Source organism: Anolis carolinensis, chromosome 5 (genome assembly GCF_035594765.1).
Source record: "Anolis carolinensis isolate JA03-04 chromosome 5, rAnoCar3.1.pri, whole genome shotgun sequence".
Taxonomy (NCBI): domain Eukaryota; kingdom Metazoa; phylum Chordata; class Lepidosauria; order Squamata; family Dactyloidae; genus Anolis; species Anolis carolinensis.
In genome coordinates this window covers 77,343,087-77,368,281 of record NC_085845.1, presented here as the reverse complement: position 1 = coordinate 77,368,281, position 25,195 = coordinate 77,343,087, and the positions used below count along the sequence as shown (strand labels likewise).

Here is a 25,195-nt window from a genome sequence, read left to right as displayed (position 1 = left end):
TGGGGAAAAAATAAAAGTTTACTCTTAAGTAGCAGAGTCAAGGAGAAAAATAAACAAGCAGCTTCAAAAAAAAAAAACCACAAAACCTCCAGCTTCAAAATAACTCAGTCCATCTGAAGCAACAAAACTCACATAAAGTTCTTTGCATTAAATTCATGCATCTTCTTTGAAAATTTCTTCAATGGTGCAAGAAGACAAGCATAGTAGGCTCTCAGTCAGGATTCAGTAAGTCCCAAAAAAAATTACAAACATTCCCCAAGTTGTACCCCATTCAGGGAGTGGCTCAAGCTTGTTTGCCTTGATTGCTCCAATTACTCAACTATGAGTTGTAATTGACCAGGTGTTTTTCCCTTAACACACGCATACACAAGTAGTGATCCTACAGAAACTTAGTCAAATACATACATATACAGTAATACCATTGAGTACAAGATCTACTCAAAGGCTACTTGTGGTCTTTTGGTATCCAGTTTGTTAGTTGACATGTCCATCAGTTGTCTTTTGTTTGTGCTATATGCCCTGCCCATTCTTTTGCCTCATAGATTTCATTGACCACGTCACGTACTCTGGTTCTTTGATGCAGTTCTTATATTGCAGACTTTTTCTGTTTTTGTAATGCCTCACATCCTTCTTTCCATTGCTCTCTGAGTCACCGACAGTTTTTCCTCTTCTAACTTTGTTGTTACCCGTGTTTCAGATGAGTATAACATTGCCAGTAAAACTGTAGTGTTGAAGATATCTGCTCTGACCTTCATTGGCAACTTATCATTTGTTAGCACTGTCCAGTTTTGATCAAAAGCTGTCTAAGCAGTTCTCTGTCTTCTTGCTCATTTGCCAAATTATTCGATTGTACAAGCAGTAACGCATGAAGTAAAATTGTTTCTGTTGAGCTTTACATCTGAAGGGGGGGATTGTATGGCTAGTTACTTCCCTTACCAAGAATGATACTTACTTACATAAAGAGAATATTTTGGAGTGACAGCTATGTCACCTTCTCCCTTACATGCTAGCCTGCAACACAGATCTTATTTTTGTATTGGGGAACAGAAGCAGAGGGAGTAGGGACCAAATCGTAAAAATGCTGTAGCTGTGTGAAAGTGTCTTGAGGTATGTTTTGATGAAGACATATTCTGCTGGGTCTTGTGGTAAAAAAATTGCCGTGCATTATGTGCTATTAAATAAATCTGTTCCAAGGAAGCGCCTGTAGAGGAAGAAAAATCTTGTTAAGTCTTTTTGTCTCATCTTTCAGAGCCAACCCACCCACACAACAGCATTGATGATTAGCAACTTGTCAGTGATGGCGTAAATAAATACATTTTTATCTTGGAAGAGTCACTTGCTGGGTTCAGTTTATTCTGAAAAGATTTCAGTTCCTCGGTTGCCATACAATTCTGTTTTGAATCTAGCACCAGAGCTTAATTTGATAAAATTAGAAGTGTTAGTGTTTGTGCTTCAGTGGGAGATCTTTCCCAGAAGCCTTTACCTTCATTTCTCTTTCCAAATGTGCAAAAATAGCATGTAGTTCAGTTCTTCCTGAAATGCACTGGGAAGTTGGGGAGTATGGGGTTTAAGTGGATGTTTGAATGAATCATTGAATCATGGAGTTGGAAAGAATTTCAAAGGTCATCTAGTTTGACCCATTGCTATTACAAGAAATCCGTTACTGCAGTTTCCCCAGAGGTTATCCAGTCTCTGCTTAAACATATCAGATAAGCTGTTTCTGAGCAAGGAAATATGATGGAGAGAACTAGGTTTCAGGGCCTCACGTTTTCAAAAATGAACCAGGAAACCTTCAAAAAGAATTATACATATACATACCACCCACACACACACTTTCTTCTTAAGTGATATCATCGATACTACATGATATATTTGTACATTTGGATTGGTGGGAGAAAAGCATTCTGTTGTTGTTTGCACTGAAAATACAGACAGTGCCAAAATGTATACACATTTTAAGATAGGAAAATATATTAAAATTGTAAAGTTGAGTACATGTCATGTTTGAATCTTGCAATTACAAGAGGTGCTCAAAGTAGTCACCATTACCATTCAGACATTTCCAATTATGGTGAGCTATTGCCTGAGCAATACTGACCAATGTGTTGAATCCCAGAGCTGGAACCGCTCTGACCTTAAAGTGCCACACACCTGTTGAGTATTATCAGCATACAGTTTATTGAAGAATATATAAAAGCCAAGCCATAAAAATGATATAAAATATAGTCCAAAAAGGTATCTTCACAATATCACCAGTAGCAGGGCTGTAGCCAGAAAAAAAATTCGAGGGTTTTTTTTGAAAATTTAGGGGGGGGGGGGTGTTGAACCCCTAACACACATACCCGGCTACAGGCCTGTCGATATTTGCTTGAGATAGTACTTGCAGTTCTGGAGGGACTCTTAAATTTCTGCATCCCATAGACTTAGCATGGGGATTTGGTTAACCAGTTAAAATTCATGAGTAAACCAGGGGTTTTTTAACGTGAAAAATTTCAGGAGGGGTGGTTGAACCCCTAACACCCCCCCCCCCCCCCCCCGGCTACAGGCCTGACCAGTAGTCCAAAACTTCCAAGGTACAAGGATGTAAAATCCAGGAACACAAAGCAGCATAAAATCCCAATAGTCAAAACATGAACTTGACAAAACTGGAACCATGGAACTAAAACCCACTTGGAATCAAAGAATAGGAACTTGGCAAGACAGGAACCAGGAAGCTAGAAATCCCCTTAGAGACATAGAGCATGAACTTGGCATGACTGGCATGAATAACCAACGTTGACCACACTGAGGCAAAAAGCTTTTTCCTTCCTCTTAAAAAGCTGTTGTTTCCTGCAGTGAGAAAAAACACATTCTGTTTCACATTCCCATCAGATAATAATAATAATATAATAATAACTTTATTTTTATTCCCCGCCCCATCTCCCCAAGGGGACTCAGGGCGGCTTACATGGGGCCAAGCCCAGGCAACAAACAATATACAACTCAGCAATAAAAAACAAATCATAAACAAATAAAATCACATATACCAATGAACAATAAACACACTTTGATAAAAACCTGGGTTGGCTCCTAAAAAGGGTAGTGGGTCAGAAAAGTGCAAATAGTTTTATACAGTACAGAATAGGAAAGAGGTAGGTACCAGGGACTATTATCCCATTAAGGTGCTGGAGGAGGCATACACCCAAAGACTATATATGGCAAGGAGTAAAAATGCTATAAAAATAGAATGGACAAACAGGGCAATCTCAAACTAAGGAAATCAGTCACCAAAAGCTTGTTGAAAGAGCCAAGTTTTCAGGCTCTTCCAAAAAATAAGGAGGGTATGTAATTTACCTTATCTCTTTTCTTGAAAGCGAGCTGTCCTTTGGAGAACCTGTGAATTCTCTCTTTGTTTACAAAAGTCTTGCCATCTGTCTTCAAGGTCATTAACCTCTACATCTGCATCTGACAAATCCCCCTCAGCAAACCGGCCTCTTTCAGGAATGTGACCTTAAGCTTCCTCATTCTGTTCTGCAGAAACCTCTGGCTCGAAGGCAAGTCTGTCAAAAGCAGATCTGTCAGGCTTGTCAATACAATCTCCACTATGATCAGACAAAGGCCCAGAAACCTCATTGACATCAGACACTATCACAGGCTGGACTACAACACAAAGTATCTATGTATATCACTGTTATGTGGTTTCAGTTTCTTCCAAAGTACCACCAGTATACTCAGTTTTCTACAGTACACCACATCCTTTAAGGTTCCCCACTAGTAGAAGTCATGGTCTGTTAAGTTGGGAGAACATGGGGGAAACTCAACAGTACCTCTTCATCTTATCCATTTTTCTAGCAAATTCTCATTGAGGTAAGCTCTCATGTCTTGGTGGAACTGCACCACATCATGACTCATAAAGAAACTTACAGATCTAATCCTAGAACAACTGTCAATGATCTTTGAGAATTCTTGGAGGACATTGAGCTAAGAAGACCCCATTAGAGGCCAGGACCCACAGTTCAAGTAGCAGTCATATAAGAGCAAGAATTCTTAAACTGTGGGTCCTGACCTCAAAATGGAATCTCCTTAGCTCAAGGTTGAAGTCACAAAAATTTTGGCAACAATAAAAGTTTTCTAAATGCCACCTAGTGGCCATTTTAGACATTTACACAAATCTGTTCCACAGTGTTTAGAGTGGACTCCACAAAAAGGAAAATGTCTCAAGTGGAAAAGGGCTGTGAGTAGAGAAGTTTCAGAAACTCTAGTATAGAGGATGAAGCAAGGTTTTTTTCTGCCTCTCCATAGACTAGAATATGAACCACCATTCAAATCAAAAGAAAAAAAATTGCATCTAAGGATTTTTTATAGCTGAATAAAATGCCTTTGGGAGTGGGGAATATCTTTCTGGAATGTTTCAGTTGTATATTCTTGTAAGGCAGAGGACTGAACTGGATGATATTTGTGATATCTTCACATTCTTATTCTATTGTTCTATGATTGTATGAAACTAAAGCTCCTTCTACACTGCCATATAATCCAGTTCAAGGCAGATAATCTGGATTTCATATGACAGTGTAGAAGGGGCCTATTAGGGCTATTTGAAAAGTAACAGTTACTATGAAATCTATCCTAAGCATCATAACCATCTTATTTTAAAATAGCCCTGTTTTTTCAAATGGTTTTTTTTCTTATTTTGTTTCTCAGCTTGAAAAAACATTTGGGAGTTTTGTTAGCATAATGTAGAAAACCAATACAATGTGAGGTGGTAGCAGAAACAGTAGGAATTTTGTCAATGCGTTTATGCTAGCAAAATAAATACATGCTTGTATTGTCTCAGGAGATCAATATAAACATTGTCAAAAGAGATAAATCAAAATATTAAATTAGACCTCGTAGCTGCCAAAACATAGTTTTATAGATAAGGTTGGATTAGCAGCCATAATTTGGGATGGTACCTCATGAGACACTGCTTATCTTCCTTAAAGAAGGAGAAAATGGCCTCAGAAGGAAGGGAAGAAAAAAATCCCTAAGTGACAGATCTAAGAAAGTTCCAAGAAGAAAGCACAAGAAAGTAACTATCTGCCCACAGTCCCCTCCTATTGATTACTCAATACATATGTTGATCTCTTTTTAATGCCAATACTGCCAACATATTCTACTCTAACCTGTATGAAAGTGTAGGTCACTTTGTTTGGACCTTCATGTGAAGGTTATTCAACCCTGCCTAGATTGTTTCTCCCTTTTGATAAAAAAAATACTGATCAAGTGTAATAGCATCTTGATCTTTATTATTATTTCCCATGATGAGATGCAAGAGCTAGCATGTGGTAGCAGAAATCTAGAGTTAGGACCTGCTAAACTCTAGGTATTTTAGTCATGTTAACCTACTTGGAGAGGACATAATGTGGGTCTAAATGAAAACACATATGGCATTATTTCTTTCCAATGTTTCCCCCTGAACATCTATCCTTCAGATCATACATGTGGCTCCAAACTGCATTGTTTTGCGTTAAATGCAAATTGAGATTATCTTTACCTATATTTTTAAAGAAAAGGTGAAATCTTTAGATATCTCCATTTCACGTACTCAGATCGCTAAACAAGGAAGTATATGGAGCATGGATATAAGAGTGGGGTTGAAGTTGAGAAGGATAAATGTTAGCTCTGCTCAGCTGTTGAGCAGGAACAGGAGATGGTGAAATAACAGATTGTTCACCGAAGTCTGAATAGTCAGTCTGAAATTGCCTGCAGGAGGTCAAGATGGATAATAGCAAAACACTATATTTACTTGTGCTGTTCTACCCTTTCTTGAAGGCAGTAGCAGTTTTGTTTCATTCGTGCTTGGAAAAAATGCTAGCATCCAATTAGTTGAGAACTAGCTCAGCCCAACAGCAGACGATTATTTGAACCAAGAGGAACCTTGACAGAAAGAAAGAAAGAAAGAAAGAAAGAAAGAAAGAAAGAAAGAAAGAAAGAAAGAAAGAAAGAAAGAAAGAAAGAGGAGGGAGGGAGGGAGGGAGGGAGGGAGGGAGGGAGGGGGAGAGAGAGAGAGAGAGAGAGAGAGAGAGAGAGAGAGAGAGAGAGAGAGAGAGAGAGAAGAAAGAAAGAAAGAAAGAAAGAAAGAAAGAAAGAAAGAAAGAAAGAAAGAAAGAAAGAAAGAAAGAAAGAAAGAAAGAAAGAAAGAGGCTAGTTATATGAATTCACATAATTGGTCACTAAATATGTGTGAATTGACCTCACTGGAAATATTTTTATTGGGTTGGTCCAAGGGCTTAACTATTCAGGGAGGCTATTCAGGGAGGGCATTGACCCCCCCCCCCCCATCACCACCACTACCAATAAAAATGCTGAGGTCCACAAAAGTTTGCAGTGTTACAGCCTGTGCTCGATGGGGTTAAACTCCCCTTGAAGACAAAGGTTTGCAGTCTGGGGGTGATCCTGGATTCATCGCTGATCCTGGAACCTCAGGTGTCAGTGATGGCCACAAGCGCCTTTACACATTTAAAAGTTGTGCGCCAGCTGTGCCCGTACCTTGAGACACCAGATCTGGCCATGGTAGTCCATGCTTTACTTACATCCTGTTTGTACTACTGCAATGCTCTGGTTGTTATGGGTTTTGATTGATGTTGTTTTATGTACTGTTTGATTTGGTATATTTGTATTATATTTATGGTGTAGAATATTTACCATTATTGTTTGGAATCCACCCTGAATCCCTTAGGGGAGACAGGGTGGGTTATAAATAAAGTTATTTATTTATTTATTTATTCCTTCATTCTGCAAATTTCTTAAATTCCAGAAAGTGAGAAAATGAAAATTGTTCATACCCAGAACTTTTTTATTGCTGTGTTTGCTCTTTTTTTTGTGGGGGGGGGGGGCATAATTTTCTAAATGCTCAATTGAGATTTTAACATATTCCAATAGTAGAAATATGGGTGAATGAAAATTTGATGGGAAGGGCAGAATTTGTATTGGGAGGAAATAGCAAAGACCTTTTTCCTGGGGAAGAAAGCACCAGAAGAAAAGTTCCACCCAGGGGATTATTTTGTACCTCATTTTCTTTGCGCCTCACCAGGCTTTGCTCTATTTCAGTGAATGCAAAAGGGAAGCCTCCTTTGATGCATTAACCCTCAATTGGTTCAACTCATTTCTCCGAAACCGGAGCCAATGCATGGAGTATATGGATCAAGTCTCTGAAAGGTCTCCCCTCCTATGTGGGGTATCCCAAGGTGCAATTCTCTCCCCTCTTCTTTTTAACATCTATGTTAGACCCCTTGCTAGTTTGGCTCAGAGTTTCTGCCTAGACTGCTATCAATATGCGGATGACACCCAACTCCTTCTGCGCCTGGAGCCTGGAGCAACGTCAATACCAGACAATTTCACCCTATGCCTGGAGGCTCTGTCAAACTGGCTACGTGCTAGTAGACTGAAGGTGAACCCGGCGAAGACTGAGATTCTCTGGCATGGCCACTCGATTGGTTTGACCCATTTGCTACCCACCTTCGATGGTGCTGCCCTATCTCCTTCGCCTACCATTAAGAGCTTGGGTGTCGTCTTGGATTCGCAGCTGACAATGGAAGCTCAGGTCGCTGCTACCAGCAAACAGGACTTTTTCCATCTATGTCAAGCGAGGCAATTGGCACCCTATCTATCTGATGAGGCTCTGGCAACAGTCATCCATGCCACAGTCACGTCTAGGCTGGACTATTGCAACGCCCTGTATGTTGGCCTTCTGATGTCTATGACCCGAAAGCTCTGTATTGTTCAGAATGCGGCAGCCAGGCTACTCACAAGAACACCCATGAAATGCCACATAACACCAGTCCTGCAGCATTTGAATTGACTTCCAACTGATTACCGTGGTTTATATAAGATACTAGTTCTGACCTTTAAAATTCTTTACGGCCAGGGCCCATCATACCTTAGGGACCGTCTCTACTTCTCCCATCATCGGACGTTGCAACAACCATCCCAACGCGACTTACTTTATGTACCGGGTCCTAGAGAAGTGCACTTGGAAAGGACCAGACGCAGAGCTTTTTCTATTTCTGCCCCTGCCTTATGGAATGCCTTGCCGCCCTATATGAGAGCCATGCATGAGTCAGGGCCTTTTACCCTAGCACTTAAGACCTGGCTTTTTACTAGAGCTTTTGATCTATGTTAATTTTATCAATATTTGTATGTATGTATTTTTATCCTTTACAATTTAGCTTGTAAAACGCCTAGAGCATCTTGGATGGAGGGCGATTAATAAGTAATTAAATGATGATGATAATGATGATTAACCTTTGTGGAATGAGGGAAGAGAGGCTGCGGTCAAGAAGATGAGAATTAAACCACCATTTCAGACCATTTTTGTTTACCACCATGGCCTCTAAAAGTGGGGCTTGTGCAGCTCTGGCTATATAAATTAGTAGGAATAAATTCCTTCAAAGAGCATAAATTTAGGCATAATTGCTTCATTCTGTGAAATTTTTGAACTTGATTCGACATTGTCCTGTGCCACCTGGGGCTGATGGGAGGTGAAATCAGAAAACCTCTGAAAATTGAGAGGGTAGGGGGGCATTTTTGCCTCCCACTATCTTCCTACAAGATTTTATTTTGCATTATTGTGTACTGGAGTCCAATGATTGTGTACCCTATTAGAATCTGGTGTCATTTTGGCCAAATTTCAGCCTCACTTTTTGCCTGGGGGGTTGGGGTTAGGGTTAGGGTTAGCCTGTCGAGCACAGGCTGTAACACTGCATTTGTATAACTTTGGGCATGTGGGTGACCCAAACTGCACATTTGCAGGTGGCTTAAGGGCATCCTGCTCAATTTCTGCATTAAAAAAACATAAATAAAAAGATGCATTGGAAAATTCAGTAATGTTTCACAAAGTGAAATGCAGTAGGAAAATATGGAGACCTCACTGCAGGCAGAATTAATCAATCAAAGAAGTCATAGTCCAATTTATGAAGATTTCCATAGACACCCCAGAAGAGCAAATCTATTAACAAATTGGAAAAGTGGGGATGGAACAAAAAAAAAACACCATAATGGCTACACCCTCTGGAAGCAACGTTAAATCCAATTTTTAACGAGAAAATGAGAACCTATCCAGAGTACTTAATTAAAGAAAAAGAGCACTGGAAACTAAAAGGAAAAGAAGAGTTAGGAATAAATTATTGGTTTCGCTATCACCAATTATGTGATATATTTTTGATAATAATAGTAGGATTCACTAAAAGAAAATCAGAATTGGAGAATATTTTAGAGGAGGGGAATAAGGGATTAATTTACAGATTATATAGATACATATTAGAGTACAACCTAGAAGATAATCTAATAAAAATAGTAATGATCTCGTGGGCCAAAGATTTTGGAAAAATATTGAGTTAGATAATAGGGAATATATATGGGAAAGAATTTAAATTCTTAATAGCAGTATGTCTTAAAGAGAACATTTATAATATTTTATGGAAGCTATGTAACACCTGAGATAATCGCTAAAATAGATAAATCTCATTGAGGGAAACAAATAATATGATCACTAAAAATGTTAGGAAAAATTCAGAGATGAGCCTCTTAGGGCTATTTGGTGGGGGGAAATCAGTAAAAAAGATGTAGAAATCTGTCGCTACAATTCTGTTGCAGCAAGAATAATAATAGCAAAATTGTGGAAAAGAGAAAAAGAACTCACACCTCTGAGGATGCCTGCCATAGATGTGGACTACAAATAAATTATTATTTTATTATTATTATTTTATTATGACACAGCAAACAAGATAGATATGCTGGATTTCGTATTACAAAATCACAAGTCGAACACTTCCCAAGTGTCTAGGACTATGTGATGTATTTTCAGATTATACGTGCAGATTCCAGTAGGGTGGCCTTTTGCAGTTGGCAGATCGTAATTTTGTCAATGTCTATTGTTTCCAAATGCCGGCTGAGATCTTTTGGCATGGCACCTAATGTGCTGATCACCACCAGGACCACCTGTACTGGTTTCTGCCAGAGCCTTTGAAGTTCAATCTTGAGGTCCTGATAGTGGCTGAGTTTTTCCTGTTGTTTTTCGTCAATATGACTGTCACCTGGGATGGCATTATTATTATTATTATTATTATTATTATTATTATTATTATTATTATTAGTTTTACATTGGGTGGTGCCAGACAGCATGAGTAGTGGTTCACAGGTGGGGGGAGGGGTGGGGTGTGGGGAAGAATGGCTTATCTGTATGATGTGTATTCAGTTATCTTTCAATGTTTTCTTTCTATTTTCTGTATGCCATTAATTCACTTAATAAAAAACATTTAATAAAGAAAACAAAGAAGTTATAGTTTTGAGGGTTTTTTCTCCAGTAGAAGACTCCTGGATTTGAATTCATTGGTATACTTCTCAGCATCATCACCACCACCCAAAAAAAAATTAAAGGAACAGTATCATTTCTCTCACAATTATTTTCCTTCCCTTTCAGCAACAGTTTCAGGAGGGCAAAAAAGTAAGCAAACACACCGGGTAGGGGCAAAGTATAGCCATGGATCACTGAAACATCTGGCTTCCTGGCAAGAGGCTAACCACTTGTGATCAATAAATCCCTCGTTATTATTCCCACCATGTTTGGAAAGAGACAAGTACATTAACCTTTCCAAAGGGTCTATACCTCCTCCATGCTCTCAGAAAACAGATGGGAGAAGTAGGAACAAATGAGGAGTGTTTCTTTGTGCCTTCCTTATATTCTACATTGAAAATCCAATATGACACTCTTATCTGTGGGAGATATGCTCTTGGACTAGTATGTATTGATATGCAAAATCACATAGCAAACCATACGGAAATAAAAGACCTTTGACCCAACAATACCTTAGCATTGTGTGGGGGGACCTAGAAAATGCCTGCAAAGTTCGGATATAGTCAGACATGAAGAAATGAAGCTACAGCTACTTGTCCTGTGTATATCGGGTTGTACTCTATATATTGCAGGCCCCATTTGTAGTTCTGTAACCTAGTCTTGCTACATATACCACTCCTGTTTAGCACCATCTAATCCCATATGTGACTTGCCTTTTTTAAAAAGCAAGTGAAGGGGGTGGCTGCTTTTCCAAGGAACTGCCAGTTTGCCCTGAGGCCCTCTCCTTCTGGATCACTATTGTTTCATAATTTTGTTCATTTTTTATTCTGACGTTTCCCCATGAGCAGGACCCAGCATAATTACAAATTATGAAAGCCAATACATCCAAAATATCTGCAGATAGATTGATAGACACAATCTATACAATTAAAACCACGTAGAATGTATTAAAATACAGAAAAGTAAAAAGTTAACAGCCTCTTGCAATTCATAAATGCTTAAAAGACTAGAAGTCTTCACCTGCTATTAGAAGGAAAACAAGGTGGGTATTGTAGTACAGCCTGAAGCTGATGGGTTCACTGATGGTTTAGAGAGACTTGTGGGATTTCCTGTGAGATTTCCTGGGGCACAAAGTGAGAAAGATTCAAGTCAAAGAAACAATGTTCTCTCTGGGAAAAGCGTGACTCAGAAAGTGCAGGGCTTCAAGGTCAGTTAGGGAAGCCAGAAACTGCAACAGTGGATAAGGAGTCAGAAGAAGTGCTAAGTGATACAGAAGGTTCCCAGCAAAAAACACCCAGAGTTATGAAGGTCAACAAAAGTCTTCCTTTATAGATTAGAAGAGAAAATACACTGGTCCGGTCAGAGCGCTTATGTGGGAGAGTTGAGGAGAGATTTCATGGGAAAAGAAATGACTTCATGGGTGTCTATTAACTGGCAAGTTGTTTACCTAAGAGTTAGTTCAGGCAATGTAGCATTCAAGGGAGAAGCTAGGCCTGAGTTCCCTGGTTCTTGTTTCAAGTCAAGCCTTGGTTTTGGGATTTAAGTATCCTGGAATAGTTCTATGTTCTTGTTTTTATATTCTTGCTTAAGTTTTACCAAGTATACCTTTGCTTGGGAACTTATACTGTGCTTGTAACTCTCTGGCTATTCCTGGACTATTTTACTCTGGGATTTGCATGAGTCACTTGGATTGCTGCCTGATTGCCATCTATTGATAACCCTTTTTTTGGATAATACATCTTCTTATTTATTTATTTATTTATTTATTTACAACATTTATATCCCACCCTTCTCACCCGAAGGGACTCCTTATTCCTATTTTTCATAATTTTTTGTGACTTTACAATAAACTGTTTGCTTATACTTTGGATTCCTGTGTGGAGCTGTGGTCATAGGAGTTTCCAGGCTTGGGGTGCAACAGTGGGAACCATTTTAAAAAGAGAATTCCAAAATATGGAACAGGACTAAGTTCAGTGGCTCTCCTTCCAAATTCAAAGAGACTTCATGTGCAATGACAAGTGATATGAGGTGTCCACATTGTATAGCAGAATTCCAGTGTCATGACAATGGCGTAAATTATTATAGCTGATCTGCAGTATCCATAGATTCTTTATTCACCAATTCAGCCATCCACGTGATGAAAATCCGCTTCCAAAATTTCTTATGGTTTAAAGGTGGAAAGCTGAAATAGGCCAGAAGTATTCCCCAAATGAGGAATACTCTCTCCCACTGCCCTTATGAGTTTGCAGCGCACTTGTTTGGTCACAAAAAAATTAAACTTTCACTGCCCCCCTTCCATTCTCTTCTTGAGCCGCACAACAAAAAGTAAACCAAAGCCTTCCACATTGGCAGAGAGTGGAAAAATGCTACCTCTACCAGTCACTTACCCTTTTTCTACTATTTGGTCACACAGCTGTGTTGAAGAAATTTATGAAGAGAAGGCACTCATTATAGCTGTCCTCATGACTTCAAATAAAGTCTTAGTTCTAGGCAACTATGTTGATACACATCAACAACCAGTCCTAGCAATTTTGTTCTCTCCTGGGAGCAGTGGGTCTTATTTGCCCATTCAAGACCCAGCGAGGTCTCAAAATAGTTTCAGTTGTAACAAAATATAGTTCGCAAAATAGATGGATGCTGGCAAAAAAAATCTATGCCTTCCCTAGCTACTGTGAAAATTGCTGTTAAGCTCATAGGGGAAAGAGAACCTCACACGGAGGCAGATAATAGGAACTCATAGCATGCCCACATTTTGACGCTGCAAGTCCTGGCCTGACTGAACCCCTGCAGCCAGAATGAGGCATGTGATAAGTTTCCAGCCTAATCTCAGCCGTCTTCTTCTTCCACTTTCTATGTGGCTGTGTATCTCCTCTCTGTAAGCAATGCAGCTGGAAGGACAAAACTAGGCAGAGCTAGTCAGCTAGACCAGTGTTTCCAAAGGGGGGCAATATTGTCCCCAGAGGGAGGGGGCACTGGAATGATCCAAGGGGCATTATTAGCCTTGGGTGCAAATGTGTGTGAGAGAGGGGGGCATATTTAATCATGAATTTTAAAATCACATCCTTTGTGTTAATCTTTGTTCTGTGTATTTCAATATGTATTTTATCAAAGTATGTGTTAATGTTCTTGTTGTTGTTTATTCGTTCAATCGCTTCCGACTCTTTGTGACCTCATGGACCACCCCATGCCAAAGTTCCGTGTCAACTGTCACTACCCCCAGCTCCTTCAAGGTCAAGGCAGTCACTTCAAGGATACCATCCATCTATCTTGTCCTTGGTCGGCCCTTCTTGCTTTTCCCTTCCATTTTCCCCAGCATCATTATCTTCTCCAAGCTTTCCTGTCTTCTCATTATGTGGCCAAAGCACTTCACCTTCCCTCCAGTAAGAGTCAGGTATTTCATAGAAATACATTTTAATGTGTCTGTTTTATCAAAATACATGTGTATTTACCATTGGAATGGCTTCAAGACTATGATTTTGGGCTGTGTGGCTTTTAGGCCCGGGCTGTGATGCAGGCTGGTGAGCAGCCAGCTGCAGCCAGCTGCAACAAATCACTCTGACCAAGAGGTCATGAGTTCGAGGCCAGCTCGGAGCATGTGTTTGTCTCTGTCTTTGTTCTATGTTAAGGCATTGAATGTTTGCCTATATGTGTAATGTGATCCGCCTAAGTCCCCTTCGGGGTGAGAAGGGTGGAATATAAATACTGTAATAAATAGTAATAAATAAATTAATCATTGGTTTTATTGTTTATATATTTTAAATGCTATGTTTTTAATGTGCATGTTTATTTTATTATATATCTGTTTTATGTGGCATTGAATTATTGCCTATTGTAAAGCCGCTCTGAGTCCCTTTGGGGTGAGAAGGGGTGGGATAAAAATACAGTAAATAAATAAATGAATAAATAAATAAATATTAATATGTGTATTTTATAGAAAGTTTACAATGTGTTTTAACTATGTTGTAACCCACCATGAAAAGAGGTGGGGAAGAAATTGTTATTATTGATTACATTATGTAACAAAATTTGAAAAAAAAAACTGTTTCTGGTTTCAAAGTGTTATTCCTGTTTAATTGTGCAAATACTTACTTTGAAAGTAGTTGTTACCCTCCAGAAACTTTGGTTTTGTGGCTGCCACAAACTATTTTCAACTGATTGAGACTTTGTGAGATATTCATTAGAGGTGTGTAATTTAGCCAAAAGACATGCTTTTTTGGGGTCCATTGTTGTCTGACACCTCATTCTGTTTACCAGGAAGTTAGTCGAATTGGGAAGGGGTTTGCCATTTTCATTTGGCAAAGATTCTGCCCATTGGCTACAATGGGAACTTTAAAGGCTCAATCCTCAGCCATTTTAAGACTTATCTGCATGAAACCTACCTCAGTTTTAGATCCCATTTACAACTGCAGGCCTGCCAAGTTTCAAAACAATTCACCAATCGATTGATTTATTAAAGAATTATTTTAAATTTTAACCATAACCATAATTTTTTTAGAATTAGTTCAAATTTTAATCATAACATTTTTTAAAAAAAATAAGACAAACTGCAAGAGAGGATTCTGGGAATTGTATTCACCAGTTGTGTTCATTCTCAGCTAATCAGACCATTGACACCACCAGGCTTTTTATTGGCTGAGAAACAGAGAGAGAGAGAAATTTCAACTCCCATCATGCTCCAAGAGGAACTTTTCAATGTCCGCCCTAGGCAAGTGCTATTGGGAAAGTAAGTTCCCAGGACCCTCTCTGGAGAAGAAGGGAACTTTCAAAGAAGAAATGGATGGACACTGCTTCTGCCAGGAACACAGCAGATACCTGCCTCAGGTATATTGCAGACTTAGCTCCTTCCTCTTCAGAACCAATAAAATCTGGCTCCCTTCATCCATTTTGCTGGGCTTTTCAGCTCCCTCCTCCATTTTTGTCCAAACAGATTTGAGCCCAAGCCTAATATTCATTGGGAAAAAAAAACCTATGCTGCAGGATGTTCCACAGAAACAAAGGTTTTGCAGTTTAATTATTTCTTCCATGTTGTTATGATAGATGCAATTAGGAAATGACATGTATAACCTAGGAACAAAAATCGTGTTAAATGGTGTCTGTGGGTCGCCAGATGTTTTGGCCTTCAATTCCCAGAAATCCTAAGAGTTGGTAAACTGAGTAGGATTTCTGGGAGTTGTAGGCCAAAACACCTGGGGGCCCACAAGTTGAGAATCACTGATGTAGGTAGAAATAGAGGTAGACATAAAATAATATAGATTTGTCTTTCTTAGTTACATCTTTCTCTAACATGTTTTAGGTAGAAATATAAATACACGAAAGAATGCACATTTTTCTTTAAGCAAACAATCTTCTGGCTTGTTCATTTAAATAAGGTAGATTTCCAGAGAAGTGTTATTTCTGAAAAGGAGGCAGCAGGATAAATAAGTTTGGGAACCTCTGAGCTAATTCGAAAAAGCAGACAGCATCCTTTCTGCCTGCCTGTTGATGCACTCAGTGGACTGGGCATATTGAGTTCAACCACCACCACTCTCACAACCGCCTAGAGCAGAGGGTGTGGACCTTTCAATGTCATTGAAATGCAACTCCTATCAGCCCCCACCCCCTAGCAGACATACAACCAGCAAATCTCTATGACAGAGTTTGGAAAGGTTATTTTGGGGATTACAACTCTCTGAATCCCCAACCAAACTGCCAGAGAGAGAGAGGGATGGGGAGAGAAGATAAACAAGGTCGCCCATTGTGTTTCCATGCCTGAGCAAGGAAAGGACTAGAACCTGGTCTATAGAGTTATAGTCCAAAGCCCAAACCACTACACCAGGGGGAAGCTCAATGCTACCAGGTCATTCCGGGAGGCCACCCCCCCCCCCAAGTATGTGCAAGATTATCTCGGTGTCTTGGTTTTTAGTCCTGTTCCAGGGGTTATTTGGGGTGCTGTTTGAGAAAATTACACTGGATAGAACACATCAACTCTAGTTGATTAGATATGATAAAATCATGATTTTATGTGTGTGAGCAGATGACGACTGGTAGTGGCATGTGTTCTGTATCTCAAAAACCAGAACTGATAGGGGAAAACTGATGCCATGTTTGGAATCAGAGGAGGGGGAGAGGATGAAGATAAGGAGGAGGAGGATGAAGAGGAAGAGGAGGAGGAGAAGGAAGAGCAGGAAGAAGAAAACGATGAAGAGGAGGAGAGGATGAAGAGGAGGAGGATGAAGAAAAGAAACAGGAGAAGAAGAAGAGGATGAAAAAGTGGAGGAGGAGAAGAGGAGGAGAAGGAAGAAAAAGTAGATAAAAGAGAGGAAGAGGAGGAGGAAGAAGAGGAGGAAGAAGAGGAGGAGGAGGAGGAGGAGGAGGGAGGGTGAAAAAGAGGAGGAGGAAGAAGAAAAAGAGAAGGAGAAGGAAGTGGAATCAGGCTAAACCTCCCTTTGCTCCCCTTCACTACCCAAAAGCAATATGCCATCTCCCCCCCCCCCCCCCCCAATTGATAGAAGCGCCTCCGACCATGGCTCCAACCACACACACACACACACACACCCACCCACCCCGGATCGAGACCAAGGTCGGGACCTTCCCCGTCGGGTCTCCTGCCCTCCCAGAGCCGCTGGCCAGAGCGGCTGCCAGTGCCTGCCGAGCGGCTGGGCCATCTCCGCGCATGCGCCGCGCGCTCTCCTCGGCATCAGAGCCCTCCTCGCCGCCTGTGGATGGAAAGTTGCATTCCTTGAACCTTCGCGGGAGGGGGCGGGGAGGGGGAAGGCGAGGAGGGGGAGGAGGGGAGGAGGGGGAGAGAGGAGGCAGCGGCGCTCTCGGCTCGCGGAGGAGAAGGAATGTGGGCAGTTGGGCGCCGGGAGTGCGTGGGGATCGTGGTCTTCGCCGTGCTGCTGGTCTGCCGGGCCAAGAGGTGAGGAGGGGGCGCCGGGGGGGAAGGGGTGGATCCCGTCCTTCAAGAGCCCCCGCTCCCTGGATCCTCGGGGAAGCGGATCTTTCGGGTGGAGATCCCCCTCCCCTCCTCCTCCTCCCCCCCACCTTCCCCAACCACCTCTCTCCTCCTCAGCCTTCTCCTTCTTCCTTCTCAGCATGAACGAGCCCAGCAACATGTCCTACGTGAAAGAGACCGTGGACCGGCTGCTCAAGGGCTACGACATCCGCCTCAGGCCGGATTTTGGAGGTAATTCCGAAATCATGAAATCCGGGGTCGTTTGGTTTCCAACAGCAGAGAGACAGAGGTCAAGTTAGACTGCAAAGGAGTCTGCAAATGGCCCCCGGTAATGACATCCCACCCCCGGCCCCCTCCTTCCTTCCTTTCTTCCTTCCTTCCCATAAGGAAGCGTTGCCGTTTGCCTCTCTTCCAAGACTCCTTGCTTCTAGCTTTGCAATCCCAAACTGCTTCAATCCCTACCCGGCAGGATTTCACAGGACTCTTCTTTAGGCAAGGAAAGGATAGGAAAAAAGGGTTGCTGTGACTTTCCCGGGTTGTATGGCCATGTTCCAGAAGCATTCTCTCCTGACGTTTCGCCTGCATCTATGGCAGGTGCCCTCAGAGGTTGTGAGGTCTGTTGGAAACTAGGCAAGTGGGGAATGTCCAGGGTGGGGAAAAGAACTCTTGTCTGTTGCAGGCAGGTGTGAATGTTTCAATTGGCCAGCTTGATTAGCATTGAATAGTCTTGCAGCTTCAAGGTCTGGCTGCTTACTGCCTGGGGGAATCTTTTCTTAGGTTGTGTTACCTGGCCCTGATTGATTCATGTCTGGAATTCCTCTGTTTTCAGTGTTGCTCTTTATTTACTGTCCAGATTTTAGAGGGTTTTATTTACTACCCATAGCCAGATTTTGTTTATTTTCATGGTTCCCTCCTTTTGGTTGAAATTGTCCACATGCTTGTGGATTTCAGTAGCTTCTCTGTGTAGTCTGACATGGCAGTTGTCAGAATGGTCCAGCATTTCTGTGTTCTCAAATAACATGCTGTGTCCAGGTTGGTTCATCAAGGGCTCTGCTATAACTGACTTCGCTGGTTGGATCATGTTCCTTTATTCGTGTTTGGGCAATGCTGTGTTTAATGGTCCCTATGTAGATTTGTCCTTAGCTGCATGGTATACGGTTGACTCCTGCAGAGGTGAGAGGATCCCTCTTGTCAATTTGTTGCATTTGTTGGATTTTCTAAGTGGGTCTGTAGATTGTTTGTAGGTTGTGTTTCTCATCAGCTTCTTTATGTGGTCAATGGTTGCCTTGATTTATGAAGAACACTTTTCCTCTGGGCGGATCTTTGTCTTTACTCTCTTGGTTTGTTCTTGGCCTTGCAGATCTTCTGATGTCTGTGGAGAAGTATCAATTGGCCTGCAGAGTCTATTTTAGGTGGTCCAGTTCCCCTTGTAGGAGGTGGGGTTTGCAGATTCTTTTTCCACAGCCTGACAGGGCTTTGATTGAGCTTCCTTTTTGACTTGGGTGATAGTTGGAGTTTTGATGTGGGTAGGTTTTCTGTAAACTGTGTGGCCCAATTGTTGATGAAAAAGAGGAAAAAAGCTTTGCCTACAAGGCATGCAGAGTCCCCGGTGGCGCAGTGGGTTAAACCACTGAGCTTCTGAACCTGCTGACTGAAAGGTTAGCAGTTCAAATCCGGGGAGCAGAGTGAGTTCCTTCTATTAGCCCCAGCTTCTACCAACCTAGCAGTTTGAAAACATGAAAATGTGAGTAGATCAATAGGTACTGCATCTGCGGGAAAGTAACAGCGTTCCATGCAGTCACACTGGCCACATGACCTTGGAGGTGTCTACAGACAAAACCGGCTCTTCAGCTTAGAAATTGAGATGAGCACCAACCCCCAGAATTGGACATGACTGGATTTAATGTCAGGGGAAACCTTTACCTTACAAGGCATGCAGGTAGACATTTTCCACCCCTATTAATCATAACATGCTGTGAGGCACAAGAATAGTGTCTTTGGATTCTGTTTAAAAAAAAAATAATAACAACCCACCTATGTCACCTTCCAGGCTCTCCCGTGGACGTGGGCATGAGGATCGAAATCGCCAGCATAGACATGGTGTCCGAAGTCAACATGGTGAGTAGTACCGCCTTACATGGGCTTTCGAAATGTTGGGTGGGGTGGCTATGCAAAAAAGAGGGCTCCCTTTCAAAGAAGGGCACCCTATGGGTGATACAAAGGGGCTTTGATGAGCAGGATGTGCCTTTGAGGTCTTTGGGTTGCCTTTCCGGCATTTTCAAGCGTGGAACTGCCCCATCTACTGGCTGACGCGCCTCTCGGAGAGGCATTTCAGCACCTTGGACAGCGCTCTGTTCCTTTCCTCCTTGGTTCCGCGTTGAGGGTTTTGTTTTGCTTTTGCAGTCGTTAAGGACTGAGATTGCAAAGAGGCCAAATGGAAAGAAAGCCAGCCTGATCGGTTCTCGTTGGGAAAGCAAAGGCTGGAAGAAAAAGGAGGGGGGCTTCACAGCTCTTCCAAGCATTTAGTATGCAACTGGTAGCTCTCTTTTTCCCTCTCTCTCTGTTTGCTTGCCGCTGCGGCTCTCATTGCAGCAGTTCTAGCTCAATGCAGCCAGGAGGAGGGCAAGTTGTTGATGTTCTGGCTGGTTTTCAGTTTTGATGCAGGGAATGTTTTCCCTGTTGGAGAATAGATTGTCGAAGGCTTTCATGGCTGGAATCACTAGGTTGCTGTTTGTTTTCCAGGCTGCATGGCTATGTTCCAGAAACATTCTCTCCTGACGTTTGGCCCACATCTATGGCAGGCATCCTCAGAGGTTATGAGGTCTGTTGGAAATGAGGCAAGTGGGGTTTATATATCCGTGGAATGTCGAAAGTGGGAGAAAGAACTCTTGTCTGCTTGAGGCAAGTGTGAATGTTGCAATTGGCCACCTTGATTAACATTGAATAGCCTTGCAGTTTCAAAGCCTGGCTGCTTCCTGCCTGGGGGGAAACCCTTGTTGGGAGGTGTTAGCTGGCCCTGATTTTTTCCTGTCTGGAATTCCCCTTTTTTTGTTTTGTTTTTGTTTTAGTGTTGCTCTCTATTTACTGTCCTGATTCTAGAGTTATTGTCATACTGGTAGCCATTCAACACCATGTAATACTGGTTGCAATGCAACCAGAGAAATCAGCCATAGCAGAGCCCTTGATGAACCAACCGAGACACAAAATATTATTTGAGATCACAAAAATGCTGGACCACTCTAACAACCACCATGTCAGACTACACATAGAAGCCAATTGAAATCCACAAGCATGTGGACAACTTCAACAGAAAGAAGGGAACCATGAAAATGAACAAAATCTGGCTACCAGTATTTTAAAAAATCTAAAATTGGGACAGTAAATAATTAACAACACTCATAAAACAGGGGAATTCCAGACAAGAAAAAAAAATAGGGCACACTAACACCTCCCAACAAAGGATTCCTCCAGGCAGGAAGCAGCCAGGCTTTGAAGCTGCAAGGCTATTCAATGCTAATCAAGGTGGCCAGTTGCAACATTCACACTTTCCTCAAACAGACAAGAGTTCTTTTGCCCACCCCCAACATTCCACAAATATATAAACCCCATTTACCTCATTTCCAACAGACTTCACTACCTCTGAGGATGCCTGCCATAGATGTGGGCAAAATGTCAGGAGATAATGCTTCTGTAAAATGGCCATATAGCCCAGAAAACTCACAGCAACCTGGAGAATGGATTTCCTGCTGTTTCTCAAAGCAGGCTCAGTCATGGTAACTGTGGTCCCTATAAGCAGAGGCTGGGTTGAGAGAGGACAGGATAGCCATGTTGAAATGTTTGAAGCGATGTCACATCGAGGAGGGGGCAAGCTTGTTTTCTGCTGCTCTAGAGACCAGGATAGGGAGCAATTGATTCAAAAGAAATTCCAACTAAACATTAGGAAAAACTCATTGAGAGTAAAAGTTGTCTGAATAGCATACATTGCCTTGGAGCATGATGGAGTCTTCTCTGGATGGGTATCTGTTGGGAGTGCTTTGATTGTGCTTTTCCTGCATGTCAGAGTGTTAGACTGGATGGCCTTTGGGGTCTCTTTCAAGTCTGTAATTATATTCCTGTTGAATTGCTAAAGCCTGTTAGGCCTCATCCTGCATGTCTTTTATAAAGACTGTGTGATGGTTTCCCAAATAGCAATCCTGACCTGAAGAACTTCAGCTAAGCAATAACAATAATGGCTAAGATAAGTGTGAAGGTTTGTGAGCCCAGCTGATAGCTTAAGTATTTTCCCTGTTTGCTACTGAAAAATGAGAACTTTGCATAATTTTTATTTATTTACTTAATTGATTTATAATAATTATTATTTTGTATTTATTTATCGTATCAGAAGCGAATTGAGAATACAGTTATAATGTATAGCAAAACCACAAACAAAGTTGAAAACTTGGCATTATTTTAAATTTCCTTTGAAGAGAAGCTGACCATTTCGAGTGCCTCTGGTGTCGCTGTAAGATGAAAATAATAATAATAATAATAATAATAATAATAATAATAATAATAATAATAATAATACATTTTATTTATTGCCCACCTCTCCTGATGTCTCGAGATGGGGTACAACAAATTCAAATGCAAATGAACATAAAAATACAATAAATTACTAAATGTCATAGATAAACACACACCACGCATATATGAAAACTTATACCAAACACAGCTACAGAATTGACATATAGTGGTAATAGAATGCAAATCAAAACACATGATTTGACTGGGTAGGCTTGCCGGAAGAGGTGGGTCTTCAATTGTGTTTTAAATTCCGACACCTTGTTTAGTTGTCGGATCTCTTCCAACAAGTCATGCCACAGTTGTATCTCCTACCTTTCAATGATGTTACGTAAACTGACCAAGAACCACATTTTTAAAACAGCAATTTCTATGCAGCCAAGAGTTTAGATCATGCTGCTGATGGCTCCATGGCAGGAGAAGGGACAGTCCAGCTGGTGTTGTCTTTGCCTGTTTTCCTCATGCCATATGTTCCTGTTTCCCTTTTCTGAGTAAACAGTAATGTCTTTAGGAGTCTTGATGGCCCCACTGAGTCTACTGTTTTGATTTGTGTTGAATTCAGACCAGGCTGGTTCTTAATGAATATCATGACAGTTACAGAAATGTACAGCTACCCATAATACCTCTTCTTGCTGCATGATCACTCTGGCTGTTCCAAATTCGAAGCTGTAGAAATATGTGGCAGATAAAGCTGTGCTTGGAAAGCACGTCTCTTCCATATGCTGCCTTGTCAAAAATTATTCAGTGCGCAGAGCTGTCCTGAGCAGCTGCCTATTGCGTTCCCTTGCTCTCTTTTCTAACATGCACATGTCTCGCCTTTATCTGTGGCATTCCCTGCATGAGCATTCAGAAAGTTTGCAGCACAAACTTCCTAACTCACAATGACAGCCATTTGAGAGAGCACAACAGCAATGACGTTTGTGGATTTAGATCTGGATCTCATAGTGCTTCTGGGGCTATCTGGCATGAGGACTGGCATTTAAAAAAATGAATTGGACCAGTAGTAACATATTTGTGTCCATTTGGCACATGTATCTTTTTCATTTCTAGAAACTTGCCATGGACCAGTACCAGAACATGGATCACCACTGAGTAGCACTTTTGTGAATGTTAGCCATCTTCAATCCCTATGGGAAGAAAGGAAGGATATGAATAAAGATAATAATGATGATGATCATCATAATAATATCACTTATGTATGGGTGTAATAAATAAATTACATGTTTCTATTATAATTGGGAGAAATATATTACATGTGAAATGTTGTCCTTTCTTAGGAGGATTTGTTTATTTATTATGTCAGAAGCAAGATGAGAATACAGTTATAATGTATAGAAAAAACACAAACAACGTTAAAAACTCGGCATTATACTAAATTTCCTTTGACCAGAAACTGGCCACTTGGAGTGCCTATGGTGTCGCTGTGAGAAGGTCCTCCATTGAGCATGTGGTAGGGCTCAGACTGCATTGTAGTAAGTGGTCTGTGGTTTGCTCTTCTCCACACTCACATGTCGTGGACTCCAATTTGTAGCCCCATTTCTTAAAGTTAGCTCTGCATCTCATGATGCCAGAGTGCAGTCTGCTCAGTGCCTTTTAAGTTGCCCAGTCTTCTGTGTGCCCAGGAGGAAACTTCTCATCTGGTATCAGCCACTGATTGAGATACTGGGTTTTAACTGCCACTTTTGGACTCTCACTTGCTGAGGTGTTCCTGTGAGTATCTGCAGATCTTAGGAAGCTACTTCTTTATTTAAAGCATTGGCTTGCTGGATGATATCCAAACAGAGGATGGGCCAAAGTTGTCAGTGCCTTGGTCCTTTCATTACAGGCTGCTACTTCCCAATGGATATCAGGTGGTGCAATACCAGCTAAACAGTATAACTTCTCCAGCTTGTAGGGCATAGACATCCTGTGATAATGGCTTGCATCTTAGGAGTATGAAGGTGATCAAACCGTGCTTGATATTCCAGTTGTTTGAAGGAGAAAGGTTATGCCGGGATCTCTCAGCTAGACTTTTTGTTCTTCCTGATAGAATGATGTAAATAATGTTTTGTCTTAGCCTCAAATGGCCTTGTGTTCACCTCCTTGCATGCAATTACAAAGGGAAATGAATGATGCTCCTTGCATAGTAAAAGGTTTGATACAAGACCTATCTATGAACACTGGGAGTGTTTGTTCATTTAACTGGGAGTGGTGTTGATTTGTGTTGCTTATTTCAGAAATATTTCTTCCTTGAGCTGGAGGGCAACATGATTGATAATATGCCCGTGTCAAGCGTTCACATTGTTCCAAACGTCGTTTGGTGATACAAACATAATCTCTAATATCTTAGTATGTGTTAATTACAGACTAGTTGAGATGATCTAACTGGGCTGTCAGTTGGGCTGCTCAAGCGAGTAGTTTGGATTTCCCATGAGTAGAAATGCAAAGAGCATCACGTCCACCAGAGACAGATACAAAGTATTGCAAGAGAAGCAAAACTGGGTCATTTTTCCTGCACTATCAGGCACAATTCTTTTCCAAAAATGTACATTCTGTAACCCTTTATGTCATTATAAATACATCTACTTTTTCTGCTGGGTATACCAAAGCAACTATTTCATGTTTGAGATACACCTGGCTTTAAAGATATATGAACGAACCAGAAGAGATGTGCAGTGGCACAAAGCTTCAAGAGAAAATTGCAATCAGAGAAATGAGTCATTCTATGGCACCGTTGTAATACTACTTCATTTTGTCGACAAAGTAATGACATTTCTGGTGAACAAAAAAAGTATGTTCGACCAGCAAAGCTTTCTGCCACCCCCAAATCATCAGCACTGGAATACTTACAGAAAACTTGTATCAAGATTGTATATTATATTGGGCAAAGTGGAAACCACAGTGTATGCCTGCTTCACACAGAGATTGGTATGCACATGAAGCCCTTTGTACTTATGAAAATGGTCTTCTGGTTGACTGACTATTGAAACCATATGCAAGGGACTAGTTGATTTCAGATTATGGCCACACAGTTAATAGGTGATGCATCCTCACTCATAGTTTCCAAGCTGAACTAGTATGTTTTATAAACTACTTCACGGTTTGCTTTTTGCGGATTCGCTGTTTTGCGGTTTTTCAATAAACTCTAAAATAATATTATAAATCATAAAAAATTACAATTTACAGCCTAAGAAAGGGAGGAAGGAGAAGCCAAAGGGAGAGAAAAGGAGCCCAAGTGGCAACAAGAGGAGAAGGAGGCTTAAAATAGTGTATAACTCCTAAAATAATGTATAAATATATAGCATCCCTACTTCGCGGATTTTCACTTATTACAGGTGGTCCTGTAACCTAACTCCCACAATAAGTGAGGGAACACTATACATGTTTTGCAATCTCTGTCAAATTTAAGC

At 41.1% G+C, this 25,195-nt stretch overlaps 1 protein-coding gene and 1 long non-coding RNA gene across 2 annotated transcripts in view; one reads left to right on the top strand and one right to left on the bottom strand.

Moving 5' to 3' along the window:
- LOC134299278 (uncharacterized) lies at positions 1–19,413 on the bottom strand. The gene is made up of 2 exons (XR_010006463.1): positions 19,281–19,413; positions 1–1,201 (listed from the first exon to the last, which is right to left on the bottom strand). It is a non-coding gene; the product is annotated as an uncharacterized LOC134299278 (long non-coding RNA).
- gabrb1 (gamma-aminobutyric acid type A receptor subunit beta1) overlaps positions 16,394–25,195 on the top strand; it is a 160,394-nt gene continuing 151,592 nt past the window's right edge. Inside the window, exons 1-3 of the mRNA XM_062981624.1 lie at positions 16,394–17,210; positions 17,386–17,477; positions 19,297–19,364. Coding sequence (XP_062837694.1) covers positions 17,137–17,210; positions 17,386–17,477; positions 19,297–19,364 — 234 coding nt within the window. The 5' untranslated portion in view covers positions 16,394–17,136. The remainder of the gene's footprint in view (positions 17,211–17,385; positions 17,478–19,296; positions 19,365–25,195) is intronic.